Source organism: Kogia breviceps, chromosome 12, assembly GCF_026419965.1.
Source record: "Kogia breviceps isolate mKogBre1 chromosome 12, mKogBre1 haplotype 1, whole genome shotgun sequence".
Classification (NCBI taxonomy): Eukaryota; Metazoa; Chordata; class Mammalia; order Artiodactyla; family Physeteridae; genus Kogia; species Kogia breviceps.
This window is the reverse complement of record NC_081321.1, coordinates 59677306-59690580: the sequence shown is the minus strand read 5'-3', so window position 1 is coordinate 59690580 and position 13275 is coordinate 59677306. Positions and strand designations below refer to the sequence as shown.

At 35.8% G+C, this 13275-nt stretch overlaps 1 protein-coding gene across 1 annotated transcript in view; it reads right to left on the bottom strand.

Annotated features, from left to right (window-relative positions):
• Positions 1 to 1524: 1524 nt before the first annotated feature.
• The window catches only part of TRHDE (thyrotropin releasing hormone degrading enzyme), a 430192-nt gene continuing 418441 nt past the window's right edge, over positions 1525 to 13275 (bottom strand). Inside the window, exon 19 of the mRNA XM_059082402.2 lies at positions 1525 to 4073. Coding sequence (XP_058938385.1) covers positions 3930 to 4073 — 144 coding nt within the window. The 3' untranslated portion in view covers positions 1525 to 3929. The remainder of the gene's footprint in view (positions 4074 to 13275) is intronic.

The window sequence follows — 13275 nt, the reverse complement described above, 5'->3', positions numbered from 1 at the left end:
TTGTTCATACCTTCCTTTCCTCTCAAAAAGTGCTTCGTGAAATAAAAGGTGCTCAATAACTATGTTAAATTAAATTCTGTCAGTACATAATTAGCAGTGTCAAATGATAATAATTCAGCTATGGTCTCTGATAAAGGAAAAAAAACAGGTGTGGGAATCCTAATTTCCCATTATATGAGCTTATTCTTTAATAAAGTATATGTGGTTACTTCATGGGTATATTGAGAAGAATAATTAAACTATTTTAGGTTTCTGACTTCTTAGAAAAAATTCCTTAAAATTTAATAGCCAGTAGATTTGAATTAAATATATTATTGTAAACTTCTTTAGGAATCCCTTTACTGCATCTGATATAGTACTACAGTTGCATGAAAATGGTTTTTGCATAACTTAGTCTGCACAGATTTATAAACATTTACTGAATATTACCTTCACTGATTTAAATGGACATCATTTTATCTGTGGTCTGACCATCTGTTACTACAAAGTTTATCAGAGAAATCTGTGTGGAAAATAAAGCAAATTGTCAGTATTTTAAGGTCATATTTAAATAATATTCACCAAAATATTTTAAAAAAGAAAACTATTATCAATGGGCTGTATTTTTTGTCCCAATATTTGGCTATTCACGCTGACCAAAGTGAATGCTGATTAACATTTCTTCCGGTTGTTTGACATTATGCAAACTAGAAACACAGACTTTAAAAAATAATGTAATTATTGTAGATATATTTAATCAGTATTTTGATATTGCTTCTGGTATTTGGGAAATCTCCAATTAATGCAACTGATAGAGGTATTTCAAACATCTTTCTATTTTAGTTGTAGGAAGGTTTTCTTGAAGAGCTCAAGTTATTGTAATTGTTCCCAAAACAACAATGATGTAATTTTAAAAGGTTCATGTTGCTACTCTGAGTCTCAGTTTTCTCATCAGACTATTAGGGCTAATATAATTTATTATGTTTTTGAAAGGTGTCAAGCGAAACAGCATATGTAAAAGTTCTTTGAAAATTAAATGCAGTTTATAAATATATGGTTTAATCTTAGGAACCTTGTAAGATTTTACTGTTATAATATTTGTAAGTTGCACTATCAAAAAAATCTCAGTCCTATGATATAATTATCCTAGCAATAATGTAAACCAAAGTGAGTTTAACTCCCAGGTAAAATCCATGTTATTGAAACTGAAGAATAAACCTAGCATTGTAGATATTAGCCTTAGAGCTTGTGCTTGCATATGTAAAAAAACTTCAAAGATTATAGGAAAATTTTAAGGGAAAATGTGTAAAAATGGGGAAAACTTTTTATTTACAGGTTACCTAGAGATATTTAATGTTTCAGAGTATTTACTAAATATTCAGTAAATATTTAGTCCTTCCTAATTGAAACCAAGTTTTGCTGTTGTACATATAATGGCACAGTAATTTTTTAAGCCTAGATTTTGGACACTTTCAACTATTTGTTATTTCATGCATGTATATGATTTGGAAAACAGACAAAGAAGAGAAAAAAGATAAAAACTCTATGTAGAAAATAGAATTTTATAACTTAACTACATTTTACAGAATATTCCAAGAGATGTCATTGGTCATTTTATTATTTTGAAAATATTACTTATTTAAACAACTAAAAAATGTTAATGCCTGACATAATCTTCAACATTGGAAAGGATACATTATTGAAAAATATGTAGAACAAAAATTCCATCTCAATGCCATTGATACCACTATACTGTTCAACAAGTATTATATGAGGTATTGAACATTGCACATAATTATACACTTAGGATTTGACATCATAGCTAAACCAGTTGTTCAAGGCCACTAAAATACTGAAAGAGGATTAAGATTATTAACAGTGCAGAGGAAAAAAGAACTATAAAAGCCCTTCTAATTCAAAGCTCGAAATGGTGATTTCATTCAAAAGAATGTCACAACTATTAAGAGTTTTCAGTAATTCATGACACAAAACAAGACATCCACCTCTAATTTTTTATCTTTTCTATTACATGAATCCAAAGGTGATACAGTACATGTTTTGAACCTGCATGACAGTGTGATCTTTATTATTGTTATGTTTCAGAACTTACCCCTTAAGGGTTTCACACATATTTGAAATTATATTAAATTTCATCACTTCAGATAGGTGGCATGACTTTTAGATTTTATACTAAGCATTACTCTGTGTTATTAACAACACATAGAGTATCTAAAATTCATATATTAATTGAAGGGCTGAAAAATTTAGGTATGAGTAATAGATGTTAATTGCTAAAAAGATAAAATTCAACCTTAGGTGATACTTGTTCTATGGATTATTAAATTGTTCTTCTTTACTACAAACCTATAATAAATCTATGGCTCCAGTTTCTAAAATACCTACTTTTTCCCCCAATGTTCAGTGACTATTAGAGTTAGAACATTTCCTTCAATGATTTGCAAGAAGATGTAAAGGAGCGGAAAACCTCAGGAAAACATAAAGTGGTCCACAAACATTTGGCTTATGTACAGTTAGTTGTATCGGCATTTCATAATGGTAAACTTAAAATATGTTCATTTTTGAGCATCTAAATAAGCAATGTTTGGAGAGCTGGCCTACTGCATGAGAATACCATTTAAAAACACTTGTGTTCCATAATACAGCCAGGGAAAGACTATTAAAAATTCCCAGGTAGAACAGAGATGTCAATACTAAGGGAAAAGCTTTGCTGAAGAAAAGAAACTTTTCATCTTAATGAATGGCACACCTGGCATCAAAGGTCATAAGAATCCATTTGAGGTATGGTCGCTTAATGGGAGATTAGATTCACACAGACACAAAGATCAACACACAGGAAGAGTTTTTAACTCTCTGCACCACCCAACATGAGATGGAGAAACAAAGAAGATGGAAAAGAAACACTTTCTCAGCACTGATCATCATTAAGTATACATAACTGTTTTATCCAATAGGAAACTGGACCAAAATGATGACAGAATCTATATTTATGATGTGAGGTTGCCACATAGGAAAATTAGAAGAGCGTTTGTACATAAATTTTGTTTAAATTCATTTTTATGTATAGAATAGACCATTCAGGAAGTAGATGAAAAAAATCTATAACAGTTGAGAAATTTAGTCAGGAAATTGTCAGGAAGGATAGTGTTGAGATAAATTATTTGAAGCCTTTTCAAAGTTTGCATAAGTTTATAAAAAGAGATAAATTTTCTTTGAGCTGAAGAGAGTCTTTGCACAAATGCAGTGTACAACATACTATATACATATGGGGCCTCCCTATGTACATATACATATGCATACACTATCTATATGCGTTTTTTAATGTATACACAGCTTTAACTCAAAGAAAATGAGTTAGCAGTACAATAATCATTGCAAGACAATCCAAGTGCTGAAATAAGTGACGCCAATCACTTAAAGGGCTATTTCACTTCTCACATTGCCCAGGACTAAGAATATAATTCCGTTTTAGTTTTTCTTTCATTGCATCACTGATTGTCACAGATAATCTTTGTGCTTTTGCATAATGTCAATCCCAATGTAACAAATATTCACATATTTGGACATTTTAAATAAGCATGCTAGAACACAGGCAGGACCATACAACCATGCACAAAATATTCTGAATATGTTTTTTCCATACTGACTGCAACGTCAACATGCACCACTATCATATTTTGTCCTGTACAGTGAGGAATGTATAGCTGAAGCAGTCACGGCTAGTTGCACTTGCAAGAGTTTCTTTAGAGAAGAACACCCAGTAGAGAGACAAAACAGAATGAATGAAACAAAAAAATCCCCCCAAACCAAAAATTAAAAAAAAAAAATTCCCTTCCACACGTTAACACTGAAAATCTGGCCATTTTCCTCATTCCACACAAAGCAAGTCTTCTCACAAAATTCTGAGTCGAATTGTTTTTAAGAGACACACATTAGTGTCTCAGAGCTTTTCCTAACCATTGGAAAAGCTCATCTTGATAAAGCATTTTCCAGCGTACATTGGCTTCGACAGTTTCCACGGCTCTTGAGAAAGAGGCAGCAGCTACTCCATCATAGCTCTTCATGAAGTTCCTTAGCTGGAAATAGAAATATTAAAATAGTAAATAGGCAGCATAAGGAATATGGTCAATAATACTCTACTAACTGCGTATGGGGGCAGACGTTTACTAGACTTATCATGGTGATCATTTCATAATGTATGCAAGTGTCAAATCATTATATAGTATACCTGAAACTAACATAATATTGTATTTCTACTACGTTTCAATAGAAAATATAATTTAAAAATGGTAAATACATATGTCTTCAAAAGAACTCATGTCCAACAAATATAAACAAGAATCTATTTGAAGAAAAGTATCACAGTCACTACAGAAGGTATATTTAATATGTGGAGTGAGCTTAGTAATGAAATGGAATAAAACAGATTGTGTCCACTAGGTGTAATGTAATTTCCTTTGGAACTGAAAGGAAAAAAAGAGTGGACATTACAGTTTAAATAGCTCCAAATTCAGCTTTTTGTTTCATAAATAAATATTAAAATAGACATATTTAATTTGTCTTTTCATAATAGGTTGATGGGATTGTGGTAAAGACAAGTTCTAATAACAAAGCTATCTAATGTACTAAATAGCCTTAAAAATGAATATAAGGATTAAAGTTAACTTTTTGTGCTTAGAGAGAAAATTATTCATCTTCTCTAAATAAATAGTATGAGTGCCTGACATTATCTTTTTTTTTTTAACATCTTTATTTGAGTATAACTGTTTTACAATAGTGTGTTAGTTTCTCTTTTACAACAAAGTGAATCAGTTATACATATACATATGTTCCCATAAACTCTTCCCTCTTTTGTCACCCTCCCTCCCACCCTCCCTATCCCACCCCTCTAGGTGGTCACTAAGTACAGAGGTGATCTCCCTGTGCTATGCGGCAGCTTCCCACTAGCTATCTAATTTACATTTGGTAGTGTGTATATGTCCCTGCCACTCTCTCACATCATCACAGCTTACCCTTCCCCCTCCCCATATCCTCAAGTCCATGCTCTAGTAGGTCTGTGTTTTATTCCCATCCTACCACTAATCTCTTCATGACATTTTTTTTTTTTTTAGATTCCATATATATGTGTTAGCATACAGTATTTGTTTTTATCCTTCTGACTTACTTCACTCTGTATGACAGATTCCAGGTCTATCCACCTCATTACAAATAACTCAGTTTCATTTCTTTTTATGGCTGAGTAATATTCCATTGTATATATGTGCCACATCTTCCTTATCCATTCATCTGTTGATGGACACTTAGGTTGCTTCCATGTCCTGGCTATCGTAAATAGAGCTGCAATAAACATTTTGGTGCATGACTCTTTTTGAATTATGGTTTTCTCAGGGTATATGCCCAGTAGTGGGATTGCTGGGTCATATGGTAGTTCTATTTGTAGTTTTTTAAGGAACCTCCATACTGTTCTCCATAGTGGCTGTATCATTTTACATTCCCACCAGCAGTGCAAGAGTGTTCCCTTTTCTCCACACCCTCTCCAGCATTTATTGTTTCTAGAGTTTTTGATGATGGCCAATCTGGCCGGTGTGAGATGATATCTCATTGTAGTTTTGATTTGCATTTCTCTAATGATTAATGATGTTGAGCATTCTTTCATGTGTTTGTTGGCTATCTGTATATCTTCTTTGGAGAAATGTCTATTTAGTTCTTCTGCCCATTTTTGGATTGGGCTGTTTGTTTTTTTGTTATTGAGCTGCATGAGTTGCTTATAAATTTTGGATATTAATCCTTTGTCAGTTGCTTCATTTGCAAATATTTTCTCCCATTCTGAGGGTTGTCTTTTGGTCTTGTTTATGGTATCCTTTGTTGTGCAAAAGCTTTTAAGTTTCATTAGATCCCATTTGTTTATTTTTGTTTTTATTTCCATTTCTCTAGGAGATGGGTCAAAAAGGATCTTGCTGTGATTGATGTCATAGAGTGTTCTGCCTATGTTTTCCTCTAAGAGTTTGATAGTGTCTGGCCTTACATTTAGGTCTTTAACCCATTTTGAGTTTATTTTTGTGTGTGGTGTTAGGGAGTGTTCTAATTTCATACTTCTACAGGTAGCTGTCGAGTTTTCCCAGCACCACTTATTGAAGAGGCTGTCTTTTCTCCACTGTATATCCTTCCCTCCTTTATCAAAGATAAGGTGACCATATGTGTGTGGGTTTATCTCTGGGCTCTCTACCCTGTTCCATTGATCTATATTTCTGTTTTTGTGCCAGTACCATATTGTCTTGATTACTGTAGCCTTGTAGTAGAGTCTGAAGTCAGGGAGCCTGATTCCTCCAGCTCCATTTCTCGTTCTCAAGATTGCTTTGGCTATTCGGGGTCTTTTGTGTTTCCATACAAATTGTGAAATTCTTTTTTCTAGATCTGTAAAAAATGCCAGTGGTAATTTGATAGGGATTGCATTGAATCTGTATATTGCTTTGGGTAATACAGTCATTTTCACTATGTTGATTCTTCCAATCCAGGAACATGGTATATCTCTCCACCTATTTGTATCATCTTTAATTTCTTTCATCCGTGTCTTATAGTTTTCTGCATACAAGTCTTTTGTCTCCTTAGGTAGGTTTATTCCTAGATATTTTATTCTTTTTGTTGCAATGGTAAATGGGAGTGTTTTCTTAATTTCACTCTCAGATTTTTCATCATTAGTGTATAAGAATGCCAGAGATTTCTGTGCATTAACTTTGTATCCTGCTACTTTACCAAATTCATTGATTAGTTCTAGTAGTTTTCTGGTAGCATCCTTAGTATTCTCTATGTATAGTATCATGTCATCTGCAAACAGTCACAGCTTTACTTCTTCTTTTCCTATTTGGATTCCTTTTATTTCTTTATTTTCTCTAATTGCTGTGGCTAGAACTTCCAAAACTAGGTTGAATAAGAGTGGTGAGAGTGGGCAACCTTGTCTTGTTCCTGATCTTAGTGGAAATGGTTTCAGTTTTTCACCATTGAGAACAATGCTGGCTGTGGGTTTGTCATATATTGCCTTTATTATATTGAGGAAAGTTCCCTCTATGCCTACTTTCTGCAGGGTTTTTATCATAAATGGGTGTTGAATTTTGTCAAAAGCTTTCTCTGCATCTATTGAGATGATCATATGGTTTTTCTCCTTCAGTTTGTTGATATGGTGTATCACATTGATTGATTTGCGTATATTGAAGAATCCTTGCATTCCTGGAATAAACCCCACTTGATCATGGTGTATGATCCTTTTAATGTGCTGTTGGATTCTGTTTGCTAGTATTTTGTTGAGGATTTTTGCATCTATGTTCATCAGTGATATTGGCCTATAGTTTTCTTTCTTTGTGACGTCTTTGTCTGGTTTTGGTATCAGGGTGATGGTGGCCTCGTAGAATGAGTTTGGGAGTGTTCCTCCCTCTGCTATCTTTTGGAAGAGTTTGAGAAGGATAGGTGTTAGCTCTTCTCTAAATGTTTGATAGAATTCGCCTGTGAAGCCATCTGGTCCTGGGCTTTTGTTTGTTGGAAGATTTTGAATCACAGTTTCAATTTCAGTGCTTGTGATTGGTCTGTTCATATTTTCTATTTCTTCCTGGTTCAGTCTTGGCAGGATGTGCATTTCTAAGAATTTGTCCATTTCTTCCAGGTTGTCCATTTTATTGCCATAGAGTTGCTTGTAGTAATCTCTAATAATCTTTTGTATTTCTGCAGAGTCAGTTGTTACATCTCTTTTTTCATTTCTAATTCTATTGATTTGAGTCTTCTCCCTTTTTTTCTTGATGAGTCTGGCTAATGGTTTATCAATTTTATTTATCTTCTCAAAGAACCAGCTTTTACTTTTATTGATCTTTGCTATTGTTTCCTTCATTTCTTTTTCATTAATTTCTGATCTGATCTTTATGATTTCTTTCCTTCTGCTAAATTTGGTTTTTTTTTGTTCTTCCTTCTCTAATTGCTTTAGGTGCAAAGTTAAGTTGTTTATTCGAGATGCTTCCTGTTTCTTAAGGTATGATTGTATTGCTATAAACTTCCCTCTTAGAACTGCTTTTGCTGTATCCCATAGGTTTTGGGTCGTCGTGTCTCCATTGTCATTTGTTTCTAAGTACTTTTTGATTTCCTCTTTGATTTCTTCAGTGATCACTTCGTTATTAAGTAGTGTATTGTTTAGCCTCCATGTGTTTGTATTTTTTACAGATCTTTTCCTGTAATTGATATCTAGTCTCATAGCGTTGTGGTCAGAAAAGATACTTGATACGATTTCAATTTTCTTAAATTTGCCAAGGCTAGATTTGTGACCCAAGATATGATCTATCCTGGAGAATGTTCCATGGGCACTTGAGAAAAATGTGTATTCTGTTGTTTTTGGATGGAATGTCCTATAAATATCAAGTAAATCCATCTTGTATAATGTATCATTTAAAGCTTGTGTTTCCTTATTTATTTTCATTTTGGATGATCTGTCCATTGGTGACAGTGGGGTGTTAAAGTCCCCTACTATGATTGTGTTACTGTCGATTTCCCCTTTTATGGCTGTTAGTATTTGCCTTATGTATTGAGGTGCGCCTATGTTGGGTGCATAAATATTTACAATTGTTATATCTTCTTCATGGATCGATCCCTTGATCATTATGTAGTGTCCTTCTTTGTCTCTTGTAATAGTTTTTATTTTAAAGTCTATTTTGTCTGATATGAGAATTGCTACTCCAGCTTTCTTCTGATTTCCATTTTCATGGAATATCTTTTTCCATCCCCTCACTTTCAGCCTGTAAGTGTCCCTAGGTCTGAACTGGGTCTCTTGTAGACAACATATATATGGGTCCTGTTTTTGTATCCATTCAGCCAGTCTGTGTCTTTTGGTGGGAGCATTTAATCCATTTACATTTAAGATAATTATTGATATGTGCGTTCCTATTACCATTTACTTAATTGTTTCGGGTTGTTCTTGTAGGTCTTTTCCTTCTCTTATGTTTCTTGCTTAGAGAAGTTCCTTTAGCATTTGTTGTAAAGCTGGTTTGGTGATGCTGTACTCTCTCAGCTTTTGCTTGTCTGTAAAGGTTTTAATTTCTCCATCAAATCTGAATGAGATCCTTGCTGGGTAGAGTAGTCTTGGTTGTAGGTTTTTTTCCTTCATCACTTTAAATATGTCCTGCCACTCCCTTCTGGCTTGTAGAGTTTCTGCTGAAAGATCAGATGTTAGCTTTATGGGGATTCCCTTGTGTGTTATTTGTTGTTTTTCCCTTGCTGCTTTTAATATGTTTTCTTTGTATTTAATTTTTGACAGTTTGATTATTATGTGTCTCGGCATGTTTATCCTTGGGTTTATCCTGTATGGGACTCTCTGTGCTTCCTGGACTTGGTTGACTATTTCCTTTCCTATATTAGGGAAGTTTTCAACTATAATCTCTTCAAATATTTTCTCAGTCCCTTTCTTTTTCTCTTCTTCTTCTGGGACCCCTATGATTCGAATGTTGGTGCGTTTAATGTTGTCCCAGAGATCTCTGAGACTGTCCTCAGTTCTTCTCATTCTTTTTTCTTTCTTCTGCTCTGCAGTAGTTATTTCCACTATTTTATCTTCCAGGTCACTTATCCATCCTTCTGCCTCAGTTATTCTGCTACTGATCCCGTCTATAGTATTTTTCATTTCATTTATTGTGTTGCTCATCGTTACTTGCTTCCTCTTTATTTCTTCTAGGTCCTTGTTAACTGTTTCTTGCAATTTGTCTATTCTATTTCCAAGATTTTGCATCATCTTCACCATCATTATTCTGAATTCTCTTTCAGGTAGACTAGCTATTACCTCTTCATTTGTTAGGTCTGGTGTGTTTTTATCTTGTTCCTTCATCTGCTGTGTGTTTTTCTGTCTTCTCATTTTGCTTATCTTACTGTGTTTGGGGTCTCCCTTTTGCAGGCTGCAGGTTTGTGGTTCTATCTATTTTTGGTGGCTGTCCCCAGTGGCTGAGGTTGGTTCAGTGGGTTGAGCAGGTTTCCTGGTTGGGGGCACCAGTGCCCCTGTTCTGGTGGATGAGGCTGGATCCCGTCTCCCTGGTGGGCAGGTCCACGTCTGGGGGCGTGTATGGGGATGTCGGTAGCCTTACTGTGATTCTAGGCAGCCTCTCTGCTAATGGATGGGGCTGTAGACCTGTCTCGCTCTTTGTTGGGTATAGGGTGTCCAGCACTGTTCGTAGCTGGTCCTTGAGTGAATCTGGGTCTTGGTGTTGAGATGGAGATCTCTGGGAGATTTTCGCCGTTTGATATTACGTGGAGCTGAGAGGTCTCTTGTGGACCAGTGTCCTGAGGTTAGTTCTCCCACCTCAGAGACACAGCCTTGACACCTGGCTGGAGTGCCAAAAGCCTTTAATCCACACGGCCAGGTACGTGGGGGGGTTTCTTGCCTGAGGTCTGAGGTCTGAGGTCTTCTGCCAGCATTCGGTGGGTGTTCTATAGGAGAAGTTCCACGTGTAGATGTATTTCTGATGTATCTGTGAGGAGGAAGAGTGATCCCCGTGTCTTACTCTTCCACCATCTTCTCGCTCCCCCCGCCTGACATTATCTTTGACAGCAAAGAAATATCAAAGTTATTGGGCAGTGGAAAAAAAAGTAATGATGCTATGAAAGCTGGATGATAAATGACACTGCTATCACCTGAATAACTAGATTTAGAAAGAATGAAGGAGGTATGTCGATTCATTTAGCTAGAGAATTTGAACTTTAATTTTAAGGTTATAATTTTTAAATGTTTTGTCATAATTTTATGGATAGAAGATTTTCTCTAGAGAGTCCACATACTCTGGGAATGCTCAAGGATTTTATTTCAATATTAAATACTAGCAGTTTTTCTCTCTGTTTGATATGTCTTAAGAAACTGGCAACCAACCAACAATTGCAATGCTAATAGACAAATGTGAAAAATCAACTTGCAACACAGAAGTGTTATACTGTGTAATTAGTGTGGGGTGTGATTCATCACATGGTGGGCACTACATGGAGAATACGCCAGGAGAGAAACGTCATCAAGCTTGACTCAGAGATAGGGAGATACGGGGGCAGGGGAGTCATTAAAATGGAGTTAATTATGCCTTTCTGAAAAATCTAGAAATTGGTTCATGGGTAGCTTGGTCTGTTGATGACAGTATTACTTTGATTACATGATACTGATGGTTTTTTTCAAAGTTTATCCTCTACTTTCCTACAAAACCTGGTGCCCTGCAGCATTAGGAGTGGATAACCATATCTCAGAGCTATGTTCTTTATAAGACTTCAAATTCACTATGCTTTAATAACATGCAAAATATTCAATGCATTATGTAACAAAGATTTATCAGTGCTATCCTTAAAACTGGTCTGACACCTGACCAGATTTACACATACCAAAGAAAGAGGATGAAGGGAAAGACTAGAATTTATTGAATACCTTCAATATTTCTAGGCACTGTGCCACACACATATACCTTTGACATGTACACATGGATAAAAAGGAAGTCTAATGAAAGCATTTGAATCATATTTTTAAACTTAACTGACTAATCCAGTGATTCATTTGTATTTATATATTTATGTTCAGATTCATTCAATCTATATTCCTAAAGCAACAAATAGTACATTTTGATCTATATTTTGAATTTTGCATTTTAATTTATCACAAAAATATGTACATTACAGTGTACATTTGTACATTACATCTGTGCATTACAGTGGCATTATTTACATAATACAGGTCAATCAGGAAAAAAAATTACATCTACTTCTTTTAAACTATGTTCCACATTGTTACATATTTTCCTAGGCAATCACTGAACGAATATGCCGAATAGTGATAAATGACCCTTTGGCAACTTTGACTCTGTAGAGTGTGCTCTTGGCCTTTTGACAAGGTAGAAACCCCACCTGAACACATGAAGTGAAACTCTTAAGTCTTCCTCAAAGGCAAACTATGGGATTGACTATGAATGTGTTATTGACACAATAGTCGGTCAGATTATCCTGCAAGAGAAGTCTCAGTAGAAAATGTAGCTGGGGGTTCTCTAGGGATTCATTCCTTAAATCATTATTTAAGTGCGCTAAATACTTCCGTTGTGAGCTCACAGAGCCTGGGGTGACTCACATGCATCTTACGAGCAGCTTATTCATCAGAACACATGTGGCCCACTTTCCATAGTTGTCATAAATTGATCTTATGCCTCATACTCCTCCACAACTCTTCTGGCAAACTTGTGGTCAGAGCAGCCATCTGACTGATCCTGGGGCATGATCACAGCACCTTCCAGACCCCTGCCTCACTTTAGAGGGCATGGGGTAGATGGAAGGTGTTTGGGCATTCCAGTTTGCTTATTTTGGCAGCTCTTTGGTAGATATTCTGCTGCTATTAGTTTTTATTATTGTGCTTCCTAAATATTTATGCCATCTTATGCTTTTACTTGAAAATGTTGCAAGTTTAGACATTTTTATAAAATAACATTTAGTAAGATGTCAGAGTTGCTTGTGTTCTCTGTTCTCCTTAGCATAAAATTTCTAGACGTTTGTTAATTTCTCTATTAAAAAACATTTTAGTACTTAGTACTCTTGATTTAGGGTACTCTAGACCTTAAACATCACAAAATAATTTGTAAAGTGCAGCACACAATATACTCTTAGTAACTATATAAATGAATTGAATTAGCTATTGCCCGATCATGAGGTTTATATTTTCTTTCTTTTTTCTTTTTTTTTTTTTTTTTTTTTTTTTTTTTTTTTTTTTTTGCGGTACGCGGGCCTCTCACTGTTGTGGCCTCTCCCGTTGCGGGGCACAGGCTCCGCGGCTCCGCGGCATGTGGGAATCTTCCCGGACTGGGACACGAACCCGGGTCCCCTGCATTGGCAGGCGGACTCTCAACCACTGCGCCACCAGGGAAGCCCGAGGTTTATATTTTCAACATTAAAACTGTAAATGGGGGCTTCCCTGGTGGCGCAGTGGTTGAGAGTCCGCCTGCCGATGCGGGGGATGCAGGTTCGTGCCCCGGTCCGGGAAGATCCCACATGCTGCGGAGCGGCTGGGCCCGTGAGCCATGCGCGTCCGGAGCCTGTGCTCCGCAACGGGAGAGGCCACAACAGTGAGAGGCCCGCCTAGCACACACACACAAAAAAACAAAAAAACTGTAAATGGGATATCTGTAATGCATAGGATCTATGTTCTTTTACAACAGTGTTGTATATAAGGTTCAAGAGGCCAAAAAAATGAGTGCTGAAGAGGATTGCTGAACAGGCATTAGTATGGAGAAATGGCAAGGGCCTCTG